The sequence below is a fragment of the Plasmodium reichenowi genome, chromosome 14 (genome assembly GCF_001601855.1).
Source record: "Plasmodium reichenowi strain SY57 chromosome 14, whole genome shotgun sequence".
NCBI lineage: Eukaryota > Apicomplexa > Aconoidasida > Haemosporida > Plasmodiidae > Plasmodium > Plasmodium reichenowi.
Window position 1 is genome coordinate 1143409 of NC_033659.1, and position 20568 is coordinate 1163976.

General features: G+C 21.3%; 4 protein-coding genes across 4 annotated transcripts; 3 read left to right on the plus strand and 1 right to left on the minus strand.

Annotated features, from left to right (window-relative positions):
* Positions 1 to 1171: 1171 nt before the first annotated feature.
* PRSY57_1429400 (serine/threonine protein phosphatase 2A activator, putative) lies at positions 1172 to 3250 on the plus strand (the record flags this gene model as incomplete). The annotated part of the gene is made up of 5 exons (XM_012909894.1): positions 1172 to 1737; positions 2444 to 2594; positions 2727 to 2801; positions 2952 to 3016; positions 3148 to 3250. 5 exons carry the CDS (start codon positions 1172 to 1174, stop codon positions 3248 to 3250), a joined length of 960 nt encoding a protein of 319 aa, XP_012765348.1.
* A 1280-nt stretch (positions 3251 to 4530) lies between these two features.
* Positions 4531 to 7411, plus strand: PRSY57_1429500 (plasmepsin IX; the record flags this gene model as incomplete). Its single annotated transcript, XM_012909895.2, has 8 exons — positions 4531 to 4773; positions 4926 to 5357; positions 5515 to 5588; positions 5725 to 5845; positions 6033 to 6716; positions 6838 to 6900; positions 7011 to 7196; positions 7331 to 7411. 8 exons carry the CDS (start codon positions 4531 to 4533, stop codon positions 7409 to 7411), a joined length of 1884 nt encoding a protein of 627 aa, XP_012765349.2.
* A 371-nt stretch (positions 7412 to 7782) lies between these two features.
* PRSY57_1429600 (acid phosphatase, putative) lies at positions 7783 to 15738 on the minus strand (the record flags this gene model as incomplete). The annotated part of the gene is made up of 1 exon (XM_012909896.2): positions 7783 to 15738. One exon carries the CDS (start codon positions 15736 to 15738, stop codon positions 7783 to 7785), a length of 7956 nt encoding a protein of 2651 aa, XP_012765350.2.
* A 1891-nt stretch (positions 15739 to 17629) lies between these two features.
* PRSY57_1429700 (hypothetical protein) lies at positions 17630 to 20233 on the plus strand (the record flags this gene model as incomplete). Its single annotated transcript, XM_012909897.2, has 1 exon — positions 17630 to 20233. The coding sequence occupies one exon, from the start codon at positions 17630 to 17632 to the stop codon at positions 20231 to 20233; it is 2604 nt and encodes an 867-aa protein (XP_012765351.2).
* Between the last annotated feature and the right edge of the window lie 335 nt (positions 20234 to 20568).

Here is a 20568-nt window from a genome sequence, read left to right on the forward strand (position 1 = left end):
AAATTTAAAAAAATAAATTTTTAATTTTTTATTTAAATTATAACATACACAATATGGTATTTTATATTGTTTTTAATTAATTTTTTCTTTCATATTATTTAAACGACAAAATAAATGTTTCCAGTAGTTTTTTTTTTTTTTTTTTTTTTTTTTTTTGTGTTAAATCCATTGATCAAATGACAATGATGTTTATAAATTTACCTTATGAAAATAAAAAAATAAAACAAGAAATAATCACGTACACATTATAATAAGTACACTAATATAAAAATATATACGTATTTATATATATTTCCTTTTTTATAAGTACAAATTTTTTAAGTTCCTTATATTTTTCGCTTCCTATACTTTATTGTTATGTATATATATATATATATATATATATATATATATATATTATATAAAGCATTTAAAATAAATTCGGTTTAAAAAAAAAAAAAAATTAAATGTGTTTTATCAAATATATGTGTATAATAATATATTTTAAAAGCTCTTACTTTTTTTTACAACACAAATATGTATATATAAAAATATATAAACCGAAATATAAACTGAAACACGTATTTTTTTCTCTAAGGCTTTTGTATATTTTAATGTATTTTAATTCATTAGTTTAATAATATATGTAATACCATATAAATGTAGATATATATATATATATATATATATTTACAATATTAAGGAACTTAAAAAAATTCTTATAATTCAAACTTTATATATATATATATATATATATATATATATATATTTATTTATGATGCTTCTATTTTATACATGGGAATATTATTTCAATGTACATTTTGAGATTAGAATGTTATAATTTATAGTATAATGTTAAAAAAAAATTCTTCTTATATGATTATGTTATAATATTATGAACATATATTAAGGACACGTTTGTGCTATAAAAAGAGTAACTATAATATAGGTCCAGTGAAAATAATATTAAATGTGCTTCCTTTTATATATATATATATATATATATATATGTATATGTATTTATTTATTTATTATTATTACATATTTTTACAAATAAAAAAAGAAAAAAAAAATATCTACATAATATATATACCATACATATATATATATATATATATATATATATATTTATATTTATTTATTTATTTATTTGCTATAATTTTTTTGTTATATTTTATATAATTTTAAAAAAATGGGTGATGTAAATAGCTTGAGTTATAAAATAATTAATGATGAAAGTATTATAAGATTTACGAAAAGTTCTATATATAATGATATAATTGAATTTATCACGAATTTAAATAAATCAGTTGTCGGTGTTGAAATGAAACCTTTAGAAGATTTTAAATTATGTAATGAAAATGATATGATTAATAATGACAATTTTTTATTCTTATCAAAAAATGTATATAATATTTTTCAATTGATAAAAAATATGAACAAGTGTATTGATTCTTGTCCACCTATAAATCAATCATCTCGATTTGGTAATAGAGGATTTCAACATTTTTGTGATGCATATTATAAAGAAGTTGATGAGTATTTACCTCATGCTTTATCAGAATCAAACATACCTAATATATCTGAACATACTTATCAAATATCTTATTATTTAAAGAATTCCATTGGAAATAAAAAGAGAATAGATTATGGAACTGGGCATGAATTAAATTTTTTGCTTTTCCTCTTTTGCCTAAATAAGATAAATTTCTTTATTCCTTCCGATTACAAGCACCTCGTCCTTGTTTTATATCGACAGTACGTTTTTATTTATATATGAGTATATATTTGCATGTATATACACTTATGTTTTAATGCACATACACTTATGCTTTAATGTACATACACTTATAATTATGTACACGTATACTTTAATGTACATACACTTATAATTATGTACACGTATACTTTAATGTACATACACTTATATTTTAATGTACATACACTTATATTTTAATGTATATACACTTATATTTTAATGTACATACACTTATATTTTAATGTACATACACTTATATTTTAATGTATATACACTTATGCTTTAATGTACATACACTTATACTTTAATGTACATACACTTTTATTTTAATGTACATACACTTATACTTTAATGTACATGCACTTATGCTTTAATGTACATACACTTATGTTTTAATATATGTATACTTGTGTTTTATTGTATGTACACGTATATTTTAATGTATATATACTTGTGTTTTAATGTACATACACTTATATTTTAATGTATATATACTTGTGTTTTAATGTACATACACTTATAATTTAATGTATGTATGCTTGTGTTTTAATGTACATACATTTATGTCTTAATTTATATATACTTGTGTTTTAATGTACATACACTTATGTTTCAATGTAAGTATATCTTGGCTACATATATATATATATATATATATATATTTTTTTTTTTCTTGTTTTTCAAAAATTTGCATGAACTGTTCAGGTATTTAGAAGGAGTAAGAAGAGTGCAGATAATTTACACTGTGGAACCTGCAGGTAGTAGAGGGGCGTGGGGATTGGATGATTTTCAATTTCTTGTTTTCCTTTTTGGCGCAGCTCAACTTTCTTACAACAGGAAAATAAGAACAGACGATGTAAAAAAAAAATAATAATAAATAAATAAATATATATATATATATATATATATAATATATGTTTATATTATCACACGTAACTTTATATCTTTCTCAGTATTACGTATTATAATATTTTCCTTTTTTTCATAGATTGAAAAAAAAGAATTGTTGGAATTGTGGGCACCGAAATATTTATATTTTGATGCTCTTAAGTATATATCAATGGTAATTTTAAGTAGCCAAAATTGACAAAAAAATAAAACATTATTTATATATTTTTTATTTATTAAACAACAATGATATATTTTATTCGAAATAAATATATATTAACATATATATAAATGTAAATATATATATATATATATTTTATTCTAGATAAAACATGCACCTTTTCATGAATCATCCCAAATGTTGTATGATATATCTGGAGTTGAAACATGGTATATGATTAAAAATATATATATATATATATATATAATGTTCATATACATTAATGTATAAAAACAAGTATGAAGTAATTTAAAATTCTGTTGCATTATTATTATACATTTATTATTTTATTTTTTTTAAGGGAAAAAATATGTAATGGATTACTTAAAATGTATCAAGCTGAAATAATACAAAAGCGACAAATATTACAACACATATTATTTGGAAATTTGATAGACTTTTAAATAGTATACTAAAAATGGATATATAATATAATATAATATTATATATATATTTTATGTTTGATTATTTTTTTTATATGTGCTTATTATGTAGTCTTCATAATTTGTTTACCCTTATAAAGATCATATAAGAATATAATTATATATATTAAAAAGGTTCATCTTAATATTAAATTTAATAATTTTTATATTTATACATAAAAAAAATATGGATGCTTAACAACATTCTTTCTCTTTATTGATTCTAACTTATGGTGCAACATTATGCACACCGTTAAATAACTAATAAAAAAGAAAAAAAAAAAAAAAAAAAAAAAAAGATAAATCATATGAACGTATAATTATATAGGTGTATAATGCTATGAACATATAAGCGTCTAATATTATAACCGTATAATATAATTACGGCATAATTATATAACGAAATTAATTAAAATAGGAAGAAATAAAAATGCAATAACATATATATAGCATGTATAAACCTTTCCTAACGTTAAGTGAAATTATATTAATTTTTACTTTTATAAAAATGATAGTAGAGAATAAAATAAAGAATAAAAATCTATTTTTTTTTTTTTTTTTTTCCCTCTAAAAGGTTATGCACATATATATATATATATATATATATATATTCATTTTATAAGATTTATATATATATTTACATATATATGTGGTGGTGTATATTTATCGCGCAATTTTATTTAAAGGTGATAATATGTACAACCACATTTAAGAATTAAAACTAGTATTATAAAAAACAAAAAAAAGTGTATATTATCTTTGCATATATTTTATATATATTAAAGCACCACTTATAATTCAATAGTTTTATATAAATTCACATAAGTTTAAATTCATTTATAAATATTTATTTTATATATAATAGAAGTTATAATGTAATTATTTCATATTATATTTTATTATTATTCAAGGACATAAATAAATATAAACATATATATGAAAGTACATCTATAATATATATAATGTGTATGTCAGTTTATATGTACACGTGATCCCTATTTTAAAATATCCTTAAAAGACACACACATATGAATATTTTGTTATATATATATATATATATATGTAGATGTATATGTATGTGCATATGTATGTATAAAAAATGTTATAATAAAATGATTTCATAATAATATTGTCTTTGTGTCATGTTTTAAGATCTATGTAACTAGTAATTCGTTTACTATATATTATGTGTTAATTGTTTTTTTTTTTTGTTTTTTGTTTTTGTTTTATTTTTCTCGTGTTTTTTTAAATATCATATAAAAATGTTTTTGATAAATTTTAAGAAAATAAAAAAGAAACAATTTCCCATATATTTAACTCAACATAGAATTATAACAGTGTTTCTTATTTTTATTTATTTTATAAACTTAAAAGATTGTTTCCATATAAATAATTCACGTATATTGGGTGATGTAGATAAACATAGAGGATTGCATTATAATATACCAAAATGTAACTTATGTCATAAGTGTTCGATATGTACCCACGAAAATGGAGAGGCACAGGTAGTTCAAAAATAATATGTATTATTAATATGTACCTATGTATGAACCGAAAATATATAGGTCTATAATACAAACCATTGTTTAAATAAATAAATAAATAAATATATATATATATATATATATATACTTTTTTTTTTTTTTTTTTTTGATAGAATGTCATTCCTATGGTTGCTATACCCAGCAAGAGAAAACATATTCAAGATATAAATAAGGAAAGGGAGGAAAACAAATATCCTTTACATATATTTGAAGAAAAAGACATTTATAATAATAAAGATAATGTTTTTAAAAAAGAAGATATATATAAATTAAGAAAAAAAAAAAAACAGGAAAAAAATTGTTTAAATTTTCTTGAAAAGGATACAATGTTTTTGTCACCTTCACATGATAAAGAAACGTTTCATATAAATCATATGAATAAAATAAAAGATGAAAAATATAAACAAGAATATGAAGAAGAGAAAGAAATATATGATAATACAAATACACCACAAGAAAAAAATGAAACAAACAATGAACAGAATCTAAATATTAATTTAATAAACAATGATAAAGTGACATTACCCTTACAACAATTGGAAGATGTAATATATAAATTAATAAATTAAAATATAAATAAATATAAATATAAATATATATAAATATAAATATATATAAATATAAATAAATAATGTTAAGTTAATAATATGTATGAATACTTTTGTATTTTATTTTTTTTTTTTTTTCCCCTCCTTTTCACAGAGTCAATATGTTGGCTACATTCAAATAGGAACTCCTCCACAAACCATAAGACCCATATTTGATACAGGAAGCACGTAACATTTGAACATAAATAAATAAATAAATAAATAAATAAATAAATATATATATATATATATATATATATGTTATTTATTTTATTTTATTTTATTTTATTTTATTTTATTTTATTTATTTTTTTTTTTTTTAAAGAAATATATGGATTGTAAGCACAAAATGCAAAGATGAAACATGCTTAAAAGTACATAGGTACAACCATAAATTGTCTAGTAGTTTTAAATATTACGAACCTCATACAAACCTAGATATTATGGTAACCACACATAGATACATACATGCATACATATATATATATATATATATGTGTACATGAAAAAATTCCTAGTTCATGATTTAATTAATACTTTGTTCTCACTTTTATTTTTTTTTATTTTTTATTTTTATTATTTTTTTTTTTTTTATTTTTTATTTATTTTATTTTTATTTTTTTTTCTTCCCAGTTTGGCACAGGAATAATACAAGGGGTAATAGGAGTGGAGACATTTAAGATTGGACCGTTTGAAATAAAAAATCAATCTTTTGGTTTGGTAAAAAGAGAAAAAGCTAGCGATAATAAATCTAATGTTTTTGAAAGAATAAATTTTGAAGGTATTGTTGGATTAGCTTTTCCAGAAATGCTATCGACTGGTAAGAGTACGCTTTATGAAAATTTGATGTCTTCATATAAATTACAGCATAATGAATTTTCCATATATATTGGTAAAGATAGTAAATATTCTGCATTAATATTTGGAGGGGTAGATAAAAATTTTTTTGAAGGAGATATATATATGTTTCCTGTTGTTAAGGAATATTATTGGGAAATTCATTTTGATGGTTTATATATTGATCATCAGAAATTTTGTTGTGGTGTTAATTCTATTGTATATGATTTAAAAAAAAAAGATCAAGAAAATAATAAATTATTTTTTACGAGAAAATATTATAGAAAAAATAAATTCAAAACTCATTTAAGAAAATATCTTCTTAAAAAAATAAAACATCAAAAAAAACAAAAACATTTTAATCATAAAAAAAAAAAATTAAACAAGAAAAAAAATTACTTGATTTTTGATTCTGGAACATCTTTTAATAGTGTCCCAAAGGATGAAATCGAATATTTTTTTCGTGTCGTTCCTTCAAAGGTAAAATATAAAATATGCCATATTATATGTAATATATATATAAATAAATACACAACTACCATTCATATATATGTATATATGTATATATATATATATATATATATATATATATATTTTTCAGAAATGTGATGATAGTAACATTGATCAGGTGGTTTCGAGTTACCCCAACTTGACTTACGTCATAGTATTAAAAAAAATAAAAATAAAATAAAACTACAAACACATCTACATTATATATATATATATATATATATATATATATATGTATCCATATTTATGGCCCATTTTTTGTAGAACAAAATGCCGTTCACGTTGACCCCCTCACAATACTTGGTTCGTAAGAATGATATGTGTAAACCAGCTTTTATGGAAATAGAAGTTTCATCTGAATATGGACATGCGTACATACTAGGGAATGCAACGTTTATGAGATATTATTACACTGTTTATAGACGAGGAAATAATAACAACAGTTCATATGTAAGATATTATAAAAATAAAGAAAAACAAAAGAACAAAAATAATAATATGCACACAAAAATTTATAATGCGAAACATTTATATGTTATATATATATATATATATATATATATATATTTATATTTATTTTTTAGGTTGGTATTGCTAAAGCTGTTCATACAGAGGAAAACGAAAAATATCTCAGTTCCTTACATAATAAAATAAATAATTTATAAGAGAAAAATTGAAGGGAATTTTAAACTTTTTCTTATCTTTTTTTCCCCCTACATATATTAAAATTAACATATATTAAAATAAACATATACTAACATTGATTTAATTTATATTCTTTCAATAAAATAAAACATTGAAATGACTTATATTTGAATAATATAAAAGTTATAATATGTTACATCTTCTTAAGTATTAAATAATATGAAAGATTTACTATAAAATATGTACTTTCTTTATAATTTTGAAAAAAAAAAAAAAATTACAAACACATCTACATAATATATATATATATATATATATATATATATATATATATATATATATGTATGTATGTATGTATGTATGTATTTATATTAATATTACCATTTTATATTTATTTTGTTTTATTTTTTGAAACCTTATCCATTTTATTTTTATCCTTATTTTTTGTATTCTTAGAATAGTTATTTAAAAGTTTGGTAAGAATATTTTCAAAGGTTGACAGTTGACAATTCTTTGTTAATACAATTAAAGGAGCCAATTCACAATAAGGTGGTACATCAAACGTTTCTGCTTTTTTATCATTCTCTATTATTTTTTCATAGTCTGGCATATATGTTTTATAGAAGAATTTTAAATTTGAAGTAGCATTTTTTTTATTTTCATTGAAATGTTCATAAACATGCGAAAATAAATTAACTTTCTTTTTGTCTTGATAAATATTATTATTATTATTACTATTAAGATTATTATTTTTATTATTACTACTATTATTATTATTATTGTTACTATTATTATTATTATTGCTACTATTATTATTATTATTATTATTGCTATTATTATTATTATTATTATTATTATTATTATTATTATTATTCTCATTATTATTCTCATTATTATTTTTATTATTATTATTATTCTCATTATTATTCTCATTATTCTTCTTATTATTATTATTATCATTATTATCGATATGATTAATTTCTAATGTATGCTTTCTTATGAACTGATTCTTTAATTTATCATTATCCATGATATGATTAAAAGCATTTAACTTATTTTTCCTATTAAGTTCCTCATTTCCTATCTCGAATTCTTTTTTATTTCTATAATATGATCTGTCGCTAATACATGAATAACTTCGATATGATTTACTATTTATTTCATTCGAACTATTATTAATATATTCATTTTCATATGTTAAAAGATTTTCTTTTGTTATATCTTCTTTTTCCTTTTTGTCATAATCTAATTTTAAAATATCTTTTTGTTTACTTTTTTTTCTTAAATTTGAACTTATTGACCTAACCATATAACTACCTGCTCTACTTAAATTATTATTAATAGAATCCATTTTTTTTTCATTCAAACATCCAAAACCATAGGAAGCTTCTCTTTTATTATAATTTATTATATGAGGTGATTTCACTTCATTGTCTCTTCTAAAAACATTCAAAGAATCAAAAACAAATGGATTAACAGAACTATTAGAAATACTATGTAAACTACTCTTTTTTATTTCTTTATTTAAAATATTCAAATTCATATTATTCTTTTTTTTATTATTATTTAATATTATTTCATCAACACTATTAGAAAAATGTTCACTCCTTATATTCTTATCGTGTTCTATTCTAATTTCTTTCTTATTCATTATGTTATTATTAGATACCCCTTCTGCTGAAACAAAATTTCCTTTTTCCTCTCTAACGCTATAACAATTATTTGTATTAATTACACAATTTATATTATTCTTGTCATTTATAATAGACTTATCCTTATTTTCTAAATTTTCCACCTCATATTTTTCTTCACATGTATCACCAATTTTTGTACCATTCCTATTTATATCCTTCATATTATTAGAGTCATTCTTGTTCTTCACATTTTCATTTTCTCTAGTAGTCATATTTATGTATTCCTCCGCTCGGACATGACTTCTATTAGTATCACTCTCTTCTAAATTATTATTATTCAAATGGTTATTCATATTTTTGTAATTCTCCTGCACATTTCCTGTTTCTATGATAGTATTATTATGTGTATCACTCATAGTACCATTTTGCGTATCTATCACAGTATTATTACCCATACGTTTCGTGGTACCATTTTGCGTATCTATCACAGTATTATTACCCATACGTTTCGTGGTACCATTTTGCGTATCTGTCACAGTATTATTACCTTGATGTTTCGTGGTACCATTTTGCGTATCAGCAGAATTTACCGCTCCTGTTGTTGCACCTAAATTCTTGTCTACATTAATCCTCTTGGTATCATCAAAATATTTATTAAAATGCCTTTCATATTTTTGTTGTTGAGCCTTTGCATCCTTTTCTAACAATTCATAATTTTGACCAAATCCATCTTTTGCCCCTGAGCTAAATAATATTTCTATACGGAATCTATTACTATCATCTCTCTTGAGATGTTTTCTTTCCCATACTCTAAAAACTAGATGTGATAAGTAATGCAAATCTGTAACATCACTTACACTTTTAAATGAATCATTATCGATAATATTTTGACTTATAGTATTATCTGCTTTTTTAGCATGTATTAAAATATTTAATAATGATATCATATGAGATGCTGATGTTACATAATATCGTGACCTTACCATTCTCCAAGGTGACCTTATACCTAACCTTCTAGCATCTGTTTCTTTTAATCGAATTATATCTTCATCGTCATCATGTTCATGTTCTTCTTCATCTTCATCCACATCAATATCAGCCTCGGCATCAGCCTCAGCTTCAATATCGACCTCACCATTTACATTTTCATCATTTGGATTTTCTTTTCTATTTATATTTACATCTGTATCTTCTTTTATATTATTTGTATCTAACTCACTGCATCCATTTTTAGTTTTTTCTTTATCTTTTTCATCCACATTGGTACCTTTCATATGATCTCCTTTAACATCATTTATTAAATTGTTCCCATGTTCATCATTATATTCTTTATTTTGTGTATATTCTTTATTTTGTTTATATTCTTTATTTTGTGTATATTCTTTATTTTGTTTATATTCTTTATTTTGTGTATATTCTTTATTTTCTTTATTTTCTAAACTTCCGCTATTTTTTAATTCATTTGTTTTTTCATGTACATTAGAAGTAGAATCCAGTTGCTCTTCATCAATTTTTGTTTTATGTCTTTTATCGGAATCTTCTATGGTTCTCATAAAATAGGAACCACTTTCTTTTTTTAAAAAATTTTCACTATACTTATATGAGACACCTCGATCATTAGAATCTTCTTTTTTTTCATTGAAATCATTATCTATCATATTTTTTATTTTTTTCATTTTTTGTTTCTCATTATTTTCCTTTCTATATTTATTTTGGTGTGCCCATAAATCTGAGGAGTTAATAACTAAGGCTTCTTTTTTGTTGATTAATTTGGGGGTATATATATCTTTAACATTAGTATTATAGGTAACGGTGCTTTTATAATTTTTTAGTTCGTTATAACTTTCTCCTATATTGGTATCTAAAAATGTCGATGTTGAATTGTTATTATAATTATTGTTACAATAATTATTATTATTATTGTTATTATTATTATTGTTATTATTGTTATTATTATTATTGTTATTATTATTATTATTATTATTATTATTATTATTATTATTATTATTATCGTTTATATTATTATCATCGTTAATATTTTTAGGATTACCGTTTACATTATTGTTGTTATTAATGCCATTGCTGTATCCTCCTACACACAAGGCCTTATTTAACACTCGTTTAGAATTACTAGGTTCTGAATTGGTTCCATTAACGTTTTCTGAATATTTCATATTACATATTAAATCATCACATCTATATAATGAATTGTTTTTTTTTTCATTATCATATAAATTATTTTTACATATACATTCTTTTCTATTCTTTATTATATTCGTAGATATATCTGGTACATATTTTTCCGTTAACGAAGAACATTTTTCTAACTTATCTTTTCTTGGATATTCATTTTGTGTTATTAAATTTCTTTTACAATTTTCTGAACATATACTAGCGCATCTTAAATAGGATTTATCTAAATGTTTATTTTTTTCATTATTAAAGGTATTTTCTTCTTTTTCAATAACCAATTTCTTGGTCTCATCCCCCTCCTCCATATTATTATTATTGTTGCCATCATTTATATTGTTGCCATCATTTATATTGTTGCCATCATTTATATTGTTGCCATCATTCATATTGTTGCCATCATTTATATTGTTGCCATCATTCATATTGTTGCCATCATTCATATTGTTGCCATCATTCATATTGTTGCCATCGTTTATATTTATATCTACATGTTTGATTATATCCTCCTTATTTTTTCCATGCTCATATTTATACATGTTATCACTTTTTTGATCATGAATAGTTTGTATAGTTGTTTCCTGCATAACATCATTTATTGTATTTTCCTTTTTATCATTTGTATTATATAATATATGAGAATTATGATTTATTATATTGCTTTTATTATTTGTTTCAACTTTCTTATTTATTTCATTGTTATCCCTTTTGAATAGGAAATTGTCCAGAAAATTTTGCTTCGTATCATATTTACACATATTAAAATTTTTGGATGTATCCCTTTGATGTTGGTCTTTATCCTTTTTTTGTAATTCGTCTGTTTTTTTAAAATAAAATGGATTCATATATGAAATATGTAAAGCATTTTTGAGAACATTATTTCCTTTGTTATTTTTTTTATTTCTTTCTTCTTCATCTCTATAATATGTTACATCATGTATTAATTTTCTTAATAATTTTCCTACAATGTGCACACCAATCTTCACTTTGTCTTGAGGTGTAATACCATATTCAGCTTGTGAAATAAAATTGGCTAGTGGTTCAATTTGATTATATATTTCAAAAGCTTTATCTAAACCACTACCTAGATATGAATGATGATGTATTAAATCAAAACGTACATTATCTACAATATCTGGAATTTTTGAAGTATCATATTTATTTTTATTTTTTTTATACCACATTTTTGTTAAGGATTTCCATCGAACTTGTATCTCATGTAATATATCTATAACATATAAAGCATACTCATCATATGGAAATAAATTTAACCATTTCTGTACTTCTTGATTTAAACTTTTTAAGAATTCATATATTGTTGTTCTAACCTTATCCATTAATTCATAAAAATTAGAAATTTTTCTTAATGATTCTCTAAATCCTCTTGCATTTTTTCCAGGTGTTAACTTTTTTAATAAATCTTCATCGATATCATTGTTTTTATTTAATATTTCATCAATATATTCTTTACATTCTGATCTTTCTAAACATGGATTATTATCATCTAATAAACTATGTGCTTTAGAATTTCTTATAACCATTGCTACTAAAATCGGTGTTAATTCTCCATCTAAATCTAAAAAACCTTTTGTAAATGCAGCAGATGTTATTTGACATCTACCTTCATCTGATGTAAAAATTTTAAAATCATGTCTAAATGTTGAATGTAACCTTAATAAACCATCTGAATCACCTGGATATAAAGTAGCTCTAAATCGTTTACCCAAATTTTCAGATTGTCTTCTTCCCATTCTTGTTAATTCACCTCCCCATTTAGCAACAACAAGTATCCTAGTTACTATAACTTTATCGTTTACAATAATGAAATCTACAGGCTTTAATTGTATCTTTCTATTTATACCTGTAAAACCATCACCTCTTTCTAATATTTTTTGTAATGTTTTATGATTTTCAATCATCAATTCGTATTCTCCTCTTTTTATTTCTAATTCTTCTTTTGTCATTAAATTAAGTGCATCCTTTCCTGAGCATGTGTTGCACCTTTCCTCTTCGCCATGTTTATTCTTACAATGGACATTTAATTTTATATTACTACAACTATTACAAGTATTATTATTACAAGTATTATTATTACAAGTATTATTATTACAAGTGCTGCTTGTATTATTATTATTATTATTACATGTACCGCTTATATTATTATTATTATTACATGTACCGATTGTATTATTATTATTATTACATGTACCGATTGTATTATTATTATTATTACATGTACCGCTTGCATTATTATTATCATTTTCATCATGATCATGGCTCGATTTCTTCCTATGGGGGATTTCCTTTTTATCATCCACATTTTCATTATTTTTATCTTTCATGGTGAACATAGTCAAACCCTCCTTTTCACTCGTTGCATCTAATTTTTGTCCATGCTTTTGATTAATATCATCCTTTTCCAATTTTTGTTGGATATTATAAAGTTGCTCTTTTATTAGTTTAAATTCCTTTTCTATATCATTCAATATAACATTATTTCTTAGGAAAAGGTCCTCTAACTCTTCTGGTGATTTAAACTTGATTTCTTTTTTGGTATAAGATTTATACAAATTGGCTTGTTTGACTTCATCTGTTTGGGTAGATGTGTTGCATGTATCTGTGTTTATATTTTTATTATTTGAGGAATTTTTTTCATTCACCGTTTTGTTATCTGATAGGAGAAAGGTATCTGTTTTATCTTGATTATTAAGATCTTTAATGGGTTTATTTTTATCAATACATGTACAATTGTTTTGATTATCGTTATTATTTTCACATGATTTGCTATTTTCACACGATTTGCTATTTTCACATGATTTGCTATTTTCACATGATTTGCTATTTTCACACGATTTGCTATTTTCACATGATTTGCTATTTTCACACGATTTGCTATTTTCACATGATTTGCTATTTTCACATGATTTATTATTTTCATTTATATTTTCCTTATTTGTGTTAGTTGAATTATTAGGAAAGGGTTCATGATGAGCACAGGGTATTTTTATATCTTTTTGTGTATGATCATTTATATTACCGTTACATTTATTTGAGCAATTGTTTTGAGAACTATAATTAAATGTCTTACTATTAGAATGATTTTTATGAGTACTTTTATATTGATTAATGGTATGATCAAGTTTACCATTATATTTTAAAACATCTTGTGTATTATAATTAGTTGTATGTAATTCATTATTATTTATTTTAATGGTATCATCATGAGCATATCTATTTGATATAACATTATATAAATTTTCTTCTGAATTAAAATAATCAAGAATTAATGGTTTAGTTGTAAAAAATTTCATTTTTTGTTTTGGTTTTCTATCTCCATGTCTCATAACAATAATTACAGAACATAATTCTTCATGATGTGAACAATGTAAATCATCTGGTTGTCTAAACGTTTTTCTTAATACTTCTTCTTCATTTTCGATATTATACCAATTATCAGCTAAATCTCTTGGAATAATATTATATTTTTCTTCTAATTTGGCTAGAAACATTGCTCTTAATATATGAGCACAATCATTATAATATTTTATATTACCTTTAACAAAGGACCATCCATTAACATCACAAACAAATGGACCCATAGTAGTTCTTAAGATATCAAATCCACAAACAGTTTGTTGAAAAGCTTCAACTATTCTATAAGCTATAATTTTTTCCGCTTCTGATAAAATAACAGCATATCTAACTTCCTTTCCGTCAGATGTTCTACATACCTTTCCATCCAAAGCTGGAGATTTCCTTGCTTCTGCATGTGCAAACATTTGACCTACAGTATACACTTTAATATCTGTTCCAAATGTAGATAAAAATTCTTCATATATATATGTTCCATTAGTTCGAACCTTATGTATTTCTGGACAATATTCACTACTCCTATCCTTAACTTTACGAAATAATTTTTTACAACCACCTCCTGTATTCTTTGGATAATATATCCAATTGTTATGATTATCAGCATTTATTGGTTTTTCTATAAATGGTTTATTTAATCTTATATTATCATACACTATATAATCATAATATTCTTCAAATACATGTTCTCCTCTTTTTACTGTATCATGATCTACAACAACGTAATTAGCATGAGGTACTCTCCATTTTTTTAATTCCTCATATATTTGTAATCTTGATCGTAATATCATCTGCTTTTCTAAATTATTTAATGTTATAGGCTTGTATTTCTTTACATATTCAATAGCTTTCTTTAAAGGAAAACCAGTAGAATAAAAAGCTATTAAACAATCTACAATAGGCCAACAATCTATATCATGATTTAATATCATATCCTCTTTAAATTTTATTATATGAAAATCACCACTCTTTGCTAAACGCTTCAAGATACATTCCATTGGAGCACTCTCAACTTTGCTTTCCATAGCACATACTCCTAATGTAAACTTTTTTATTATACCACAATCATCTTTTGAAATGTTATCAAATAATTTCTCTTCATCTAAAGAAGTTATATGTTTTCTAGTTTTGCTTTTTTTCTTCCCTTCATCCATGTTTTCTTTCAAACAAATAAATCATATGTTATGCATATGTAGATATATATATATATATATGAGTGTGGGGGGGGAACTCCCCAAAAAAAATAAAAAAATAAAAAATAAAAAAATAAAAAGGTAAAAAAATAAAAAAATAAAAAAGTAAAAAAATAAAAAAATAAAAAAGTAAAAAAATAAAAAAATAAAAAAATAAAAAAATAAAAAGATAAAAAGAAGGTTTATATTATATACAACCTTATGTATATATATATATATATATATATATATATACAAGAATGTATTATACATATATGGATATATATATATATTTTTTTTTTTTTTTTTATGTAGTCTTTAAACGTAAAAATTCTGTACAACTATGCGATATATTGTCACTATATTTATTTTTCTCAAGAAGATAAAATAAAAATTCGGTGGACACTTTTTATTTCCTTAAATAGGATTATACCATTTACAACCATACGTACATATATATATATATATATATATATATATATATATATATAATATGTATATATTTATTAATTTATATATTAAAAAATATTCCAAGAATATATCCTTTATATTCAAAAGGTCATAATATATATTTCATTTTTATACATAAAAAAAGAAGATAAAAAAAAAAAAACATATTTCTTTTTTCTTCATTCTTTTTATATTTAGAAAAAATAGATAACAGTTATATAATGTTCATTATTATTATGTAAAAGAATGTTAGGTACTACCACAAGCAAATATTCCTTTTATAAATTAAAAAACGTCAAAAAAAAAAATTATCATTATGGAATATAAAATAAATAAGATAATATATATTGAAATATAATAAGCATATAATATAATATAATATATTATATATATAATATATATATATATATATATATATATAATATGAAGATATGCTGTAGAACAATAAAATATAATAATTATTAATATGTATATAAAATATTATATATATTTTATATATATATTATATATATATATATTTGATATAGTAAAAAAAAAATAAAAAAAAAAGAATGTTTCATATATATATATATTATAAACATATAATAATATATATATGCTCATAATATAATTATTATATATATTTTCTTTTCCCATTTAAAAAGAGAAAAAAAAAAAAAAAAAAAAAAAACAATGTCATCTTTATAATTTGTTGTGTTATGTCATAATTATATTATCATTGTAAAGGATTCATTATAAATTATAATAAATTATAATAAATTATAATAAATTATAATAAATTATGTATCTCATATTTAAATTAACACATATATAAAATAAATACATTGATAAATAAGAAATATAAGGATATATATTATTTTATTTATTATTATTATTTTTATTTTTATTTTATTTTTTTTTTTTGTGTTCGTCCGCATGCTTTATTTAATATATGGGAATTTTAGTATATATTAAAAAGTTACCAAATGTAATATTTCATTATTATTATATGCATTTTTTTATTTTTTCAAGATAGTTATATACGTGGAAATATTTTTAAATAAATGAAGGTATGGATCATGTGAAAATTTTAAGAATATTTTATTATATATAAATACACATATATATATATATATATATATATATTTATATATTTATATGTTTTGTTTTATTATATTTCACCTTTCACTTATTGGTATATTATTGTAAACCTTTTAAAAATTGTCTATATTATATATAAACATATGTAAGTATAATAGTTGTGGGTACTTTTTTTTTTTCTCCTACGGATTCTCGTCCACTATGTGTGGCATGGTTATTTTTTTTTTTTTTACTTAAAAATATATATATATATATATATATATAATATTTATATATTTATATTATATTTTGTGCTTTAAAAAAAAAAAAAAAAAATTGGTAAGAAATAAAAATTTTTAAAGTAATGGAGATAGGTTATATGGAAGTACCTAATATAAAAGATATCATTAGTAATATAGAAAAAAGTGGATTAGTATTATGTATTTCTCTTAATCAAAAAGAATCAGAATCTCTTATTTCTCCATCGTATTATTATATATATGTTCATAGATATATGTACTTATCCAATATCATACCTAAATGTCTTGAATTTTTTAAATCTTTTATATTACCATTTTATGGTAATAAATTTGGTGTATATTTTGAGTGTATTAAAAAAGAACAAAAAAAGTCATTAAATAATAATAATAATAATAATATTACATATACAAGTACCAATAATTATGAAGAAAAAATTGTCCTAGATTGGAGGTTACCAATTGGTGTATTGTTTGACATATATTGTGATTTAGATAAAAGTGAAAAGGAATATATAAGAACTCATAAGAAATTGAATGACACTAATATTAATATGAATAATAAAAAAAATATAACTATATGTTCGAATAATGAATTATTTCTAAACCATATAAATATTGTAAAATTAAAAGGTACAGATAAAAATTATGAAAAAAAATCAAATGAAAGACAAAATCAAAAAAATATTTATGATGTTAATAGGAACATATCTACCAACACAAATAATAGTTCAAATGTAAATCATCAACAAAATTATCATAAGACGGATGATGATACTTTACATAAGGGTGACGATATTTTACATACAGATGATTTTATAAATGAGAAAGAAACAAAAGAAAGTACTGACAAAAAAAAACAAATTAATCGAAATATAAAAAATGAAGAATGTGAAAGGGGAAAAGAAGCAAAAAATATTATTGTGGAAAATTATTATGAAGAGAATTATATGAAAGAGAAAAAAGCAATTGTGGAAAATGGTAAAGGTCCTACAGAAAATGATGTAGAAGAAAATAAGAAAGATATAAATACACATTATGATGATATAAAATTAAATAACCTTGATATTTATGATGATACAACAAACTTTCAATATATCCAATTTATCCAGAATGAAAAAATAAATAACGAATGGTATAACAAACAATTTGTAAATATATCAAATAAAAATATCCCATGGATGTTAATAGTTCATTTTAAAGGGGAAGAAGAATATCCACTTTCTATTATAAATAAAAAATATGATGAAAAAAATACACATTTTAAAGGAGATATTAATATCTTACCATATAATAATTATATTCCATTATATAAAGGTTTTAATAATTTTGAAGAGTATATAATAAACCAATTAAAAAAATCCAATTATATATTAAATAAAAATAATAGAGCATTAGAAATATTACCACAAAGAATTCAAAAAGATATATTATATAGCTTGAAACATTTCCATATCCAAAAAATATGTTCATTGTATAGAGAATATATTGATTATAACATGCTAAATTTTATTAATTATTTTAATAATAGTTATATAAAAAAAGTGCAACAGGTATGTGATCTAAATCGATATAAGGATAATTCAATACAAACAAATGGAAAAAGTAGCGGTAAACAAAATGAGGAGAACTTATGTATTTTAAAAATGGATTTTCACGAGGAAGAGTCTCCGGTGATAATAACACACTGTAAAGATATACCTAATAATGATAATGAAAATAATAATAATAATAATAATAATAACGAAAATAATAATAATAATGAACATAATTGTCATCGTAATAGTTATGGTGTCCATTTGAATGAAAATTTTATAAATGGCCAATCACAAAAAAATAATATATTAAATATAAGAACATCATATAATAATGATCATGTTAGTGATACCCTACAAAAAGATATACAAAATGATTCCTCTTCTATAATATTAGAAAACACAAAAGAACAGGGTGATCACAAAGATTTTAATAATAATTTACATAACAATGAAAAGTATCCAAATGTATATGATATCTTAAAAGATGAAAAAGTTCATAAAGATTGCCCTATTATATTACATATTTATGGACCTCCATATAATCAAATATTAACAAAATATCCCTTTCTAAAACTAATACATTCAAATAATAATAATGATAATAATAATAATAATGATAATAATAATGATAATAATAATGATAATAATAATAATAATGATAATAATAATAATAATAATAATAATAATAATAATAATAATAATAATAATAATAATAATAATAATAATAATAATAATAATAATAATAATAATAATAATAATAATAATAATAATAATAATAATAATAATGATAATAATAATAATAATAATAATAATGATAATAATAATAATAGTAATAAGTATGATGGTTGTAAGAAATATATACAAAATGTTCATCTTAACACGTTGGGAGATTTTCTTCATGAACAACTCCCATCATTTGTTCGCAAAATAATTAACAAAGATGAAAAAAATGAAACATCCCATATTTTAAATAAAAATGATAAAGATAAATATTTAAATTCAGAAACAATATATTATTTTATTGAAGATGAATACTTAATTTTTAGTCCATATATGTTTATTATAGTTAATGGAATACAAATTCCTTTGAATACTCCTCTATATTGGCTAGCTGCCAACTTTTCTCAATTCGATCATTTTCTCCACATTACCATACGTATACCCCCCTATTAAATCCATCAAAACGAGGAAACCTAAAAAAAAAAAAAAAAAAATACATATATATATATATATATATATATATATGTGTGTATCTTTTATTTGAAACATAGCAGTTAATATATGAATTCATTTATCCGGTCATTGTTTTTTTTTTTTCTTTTTTCTTTTTTTTTTTTATTGAAATATAAGATATTATAAAGACATTATAATTGTTTCAGTGTGGAAATGGAAAGTATAATATTTCAGTTTCTAACATAATACTTTTTTTTTTTTTTTTTTTTTTTTTTTTTTTTTTTTTTTTTTGTGTGTGTGTTTTTTTTTTTTTTTTTTTTTTTTTTTTTTTTTTT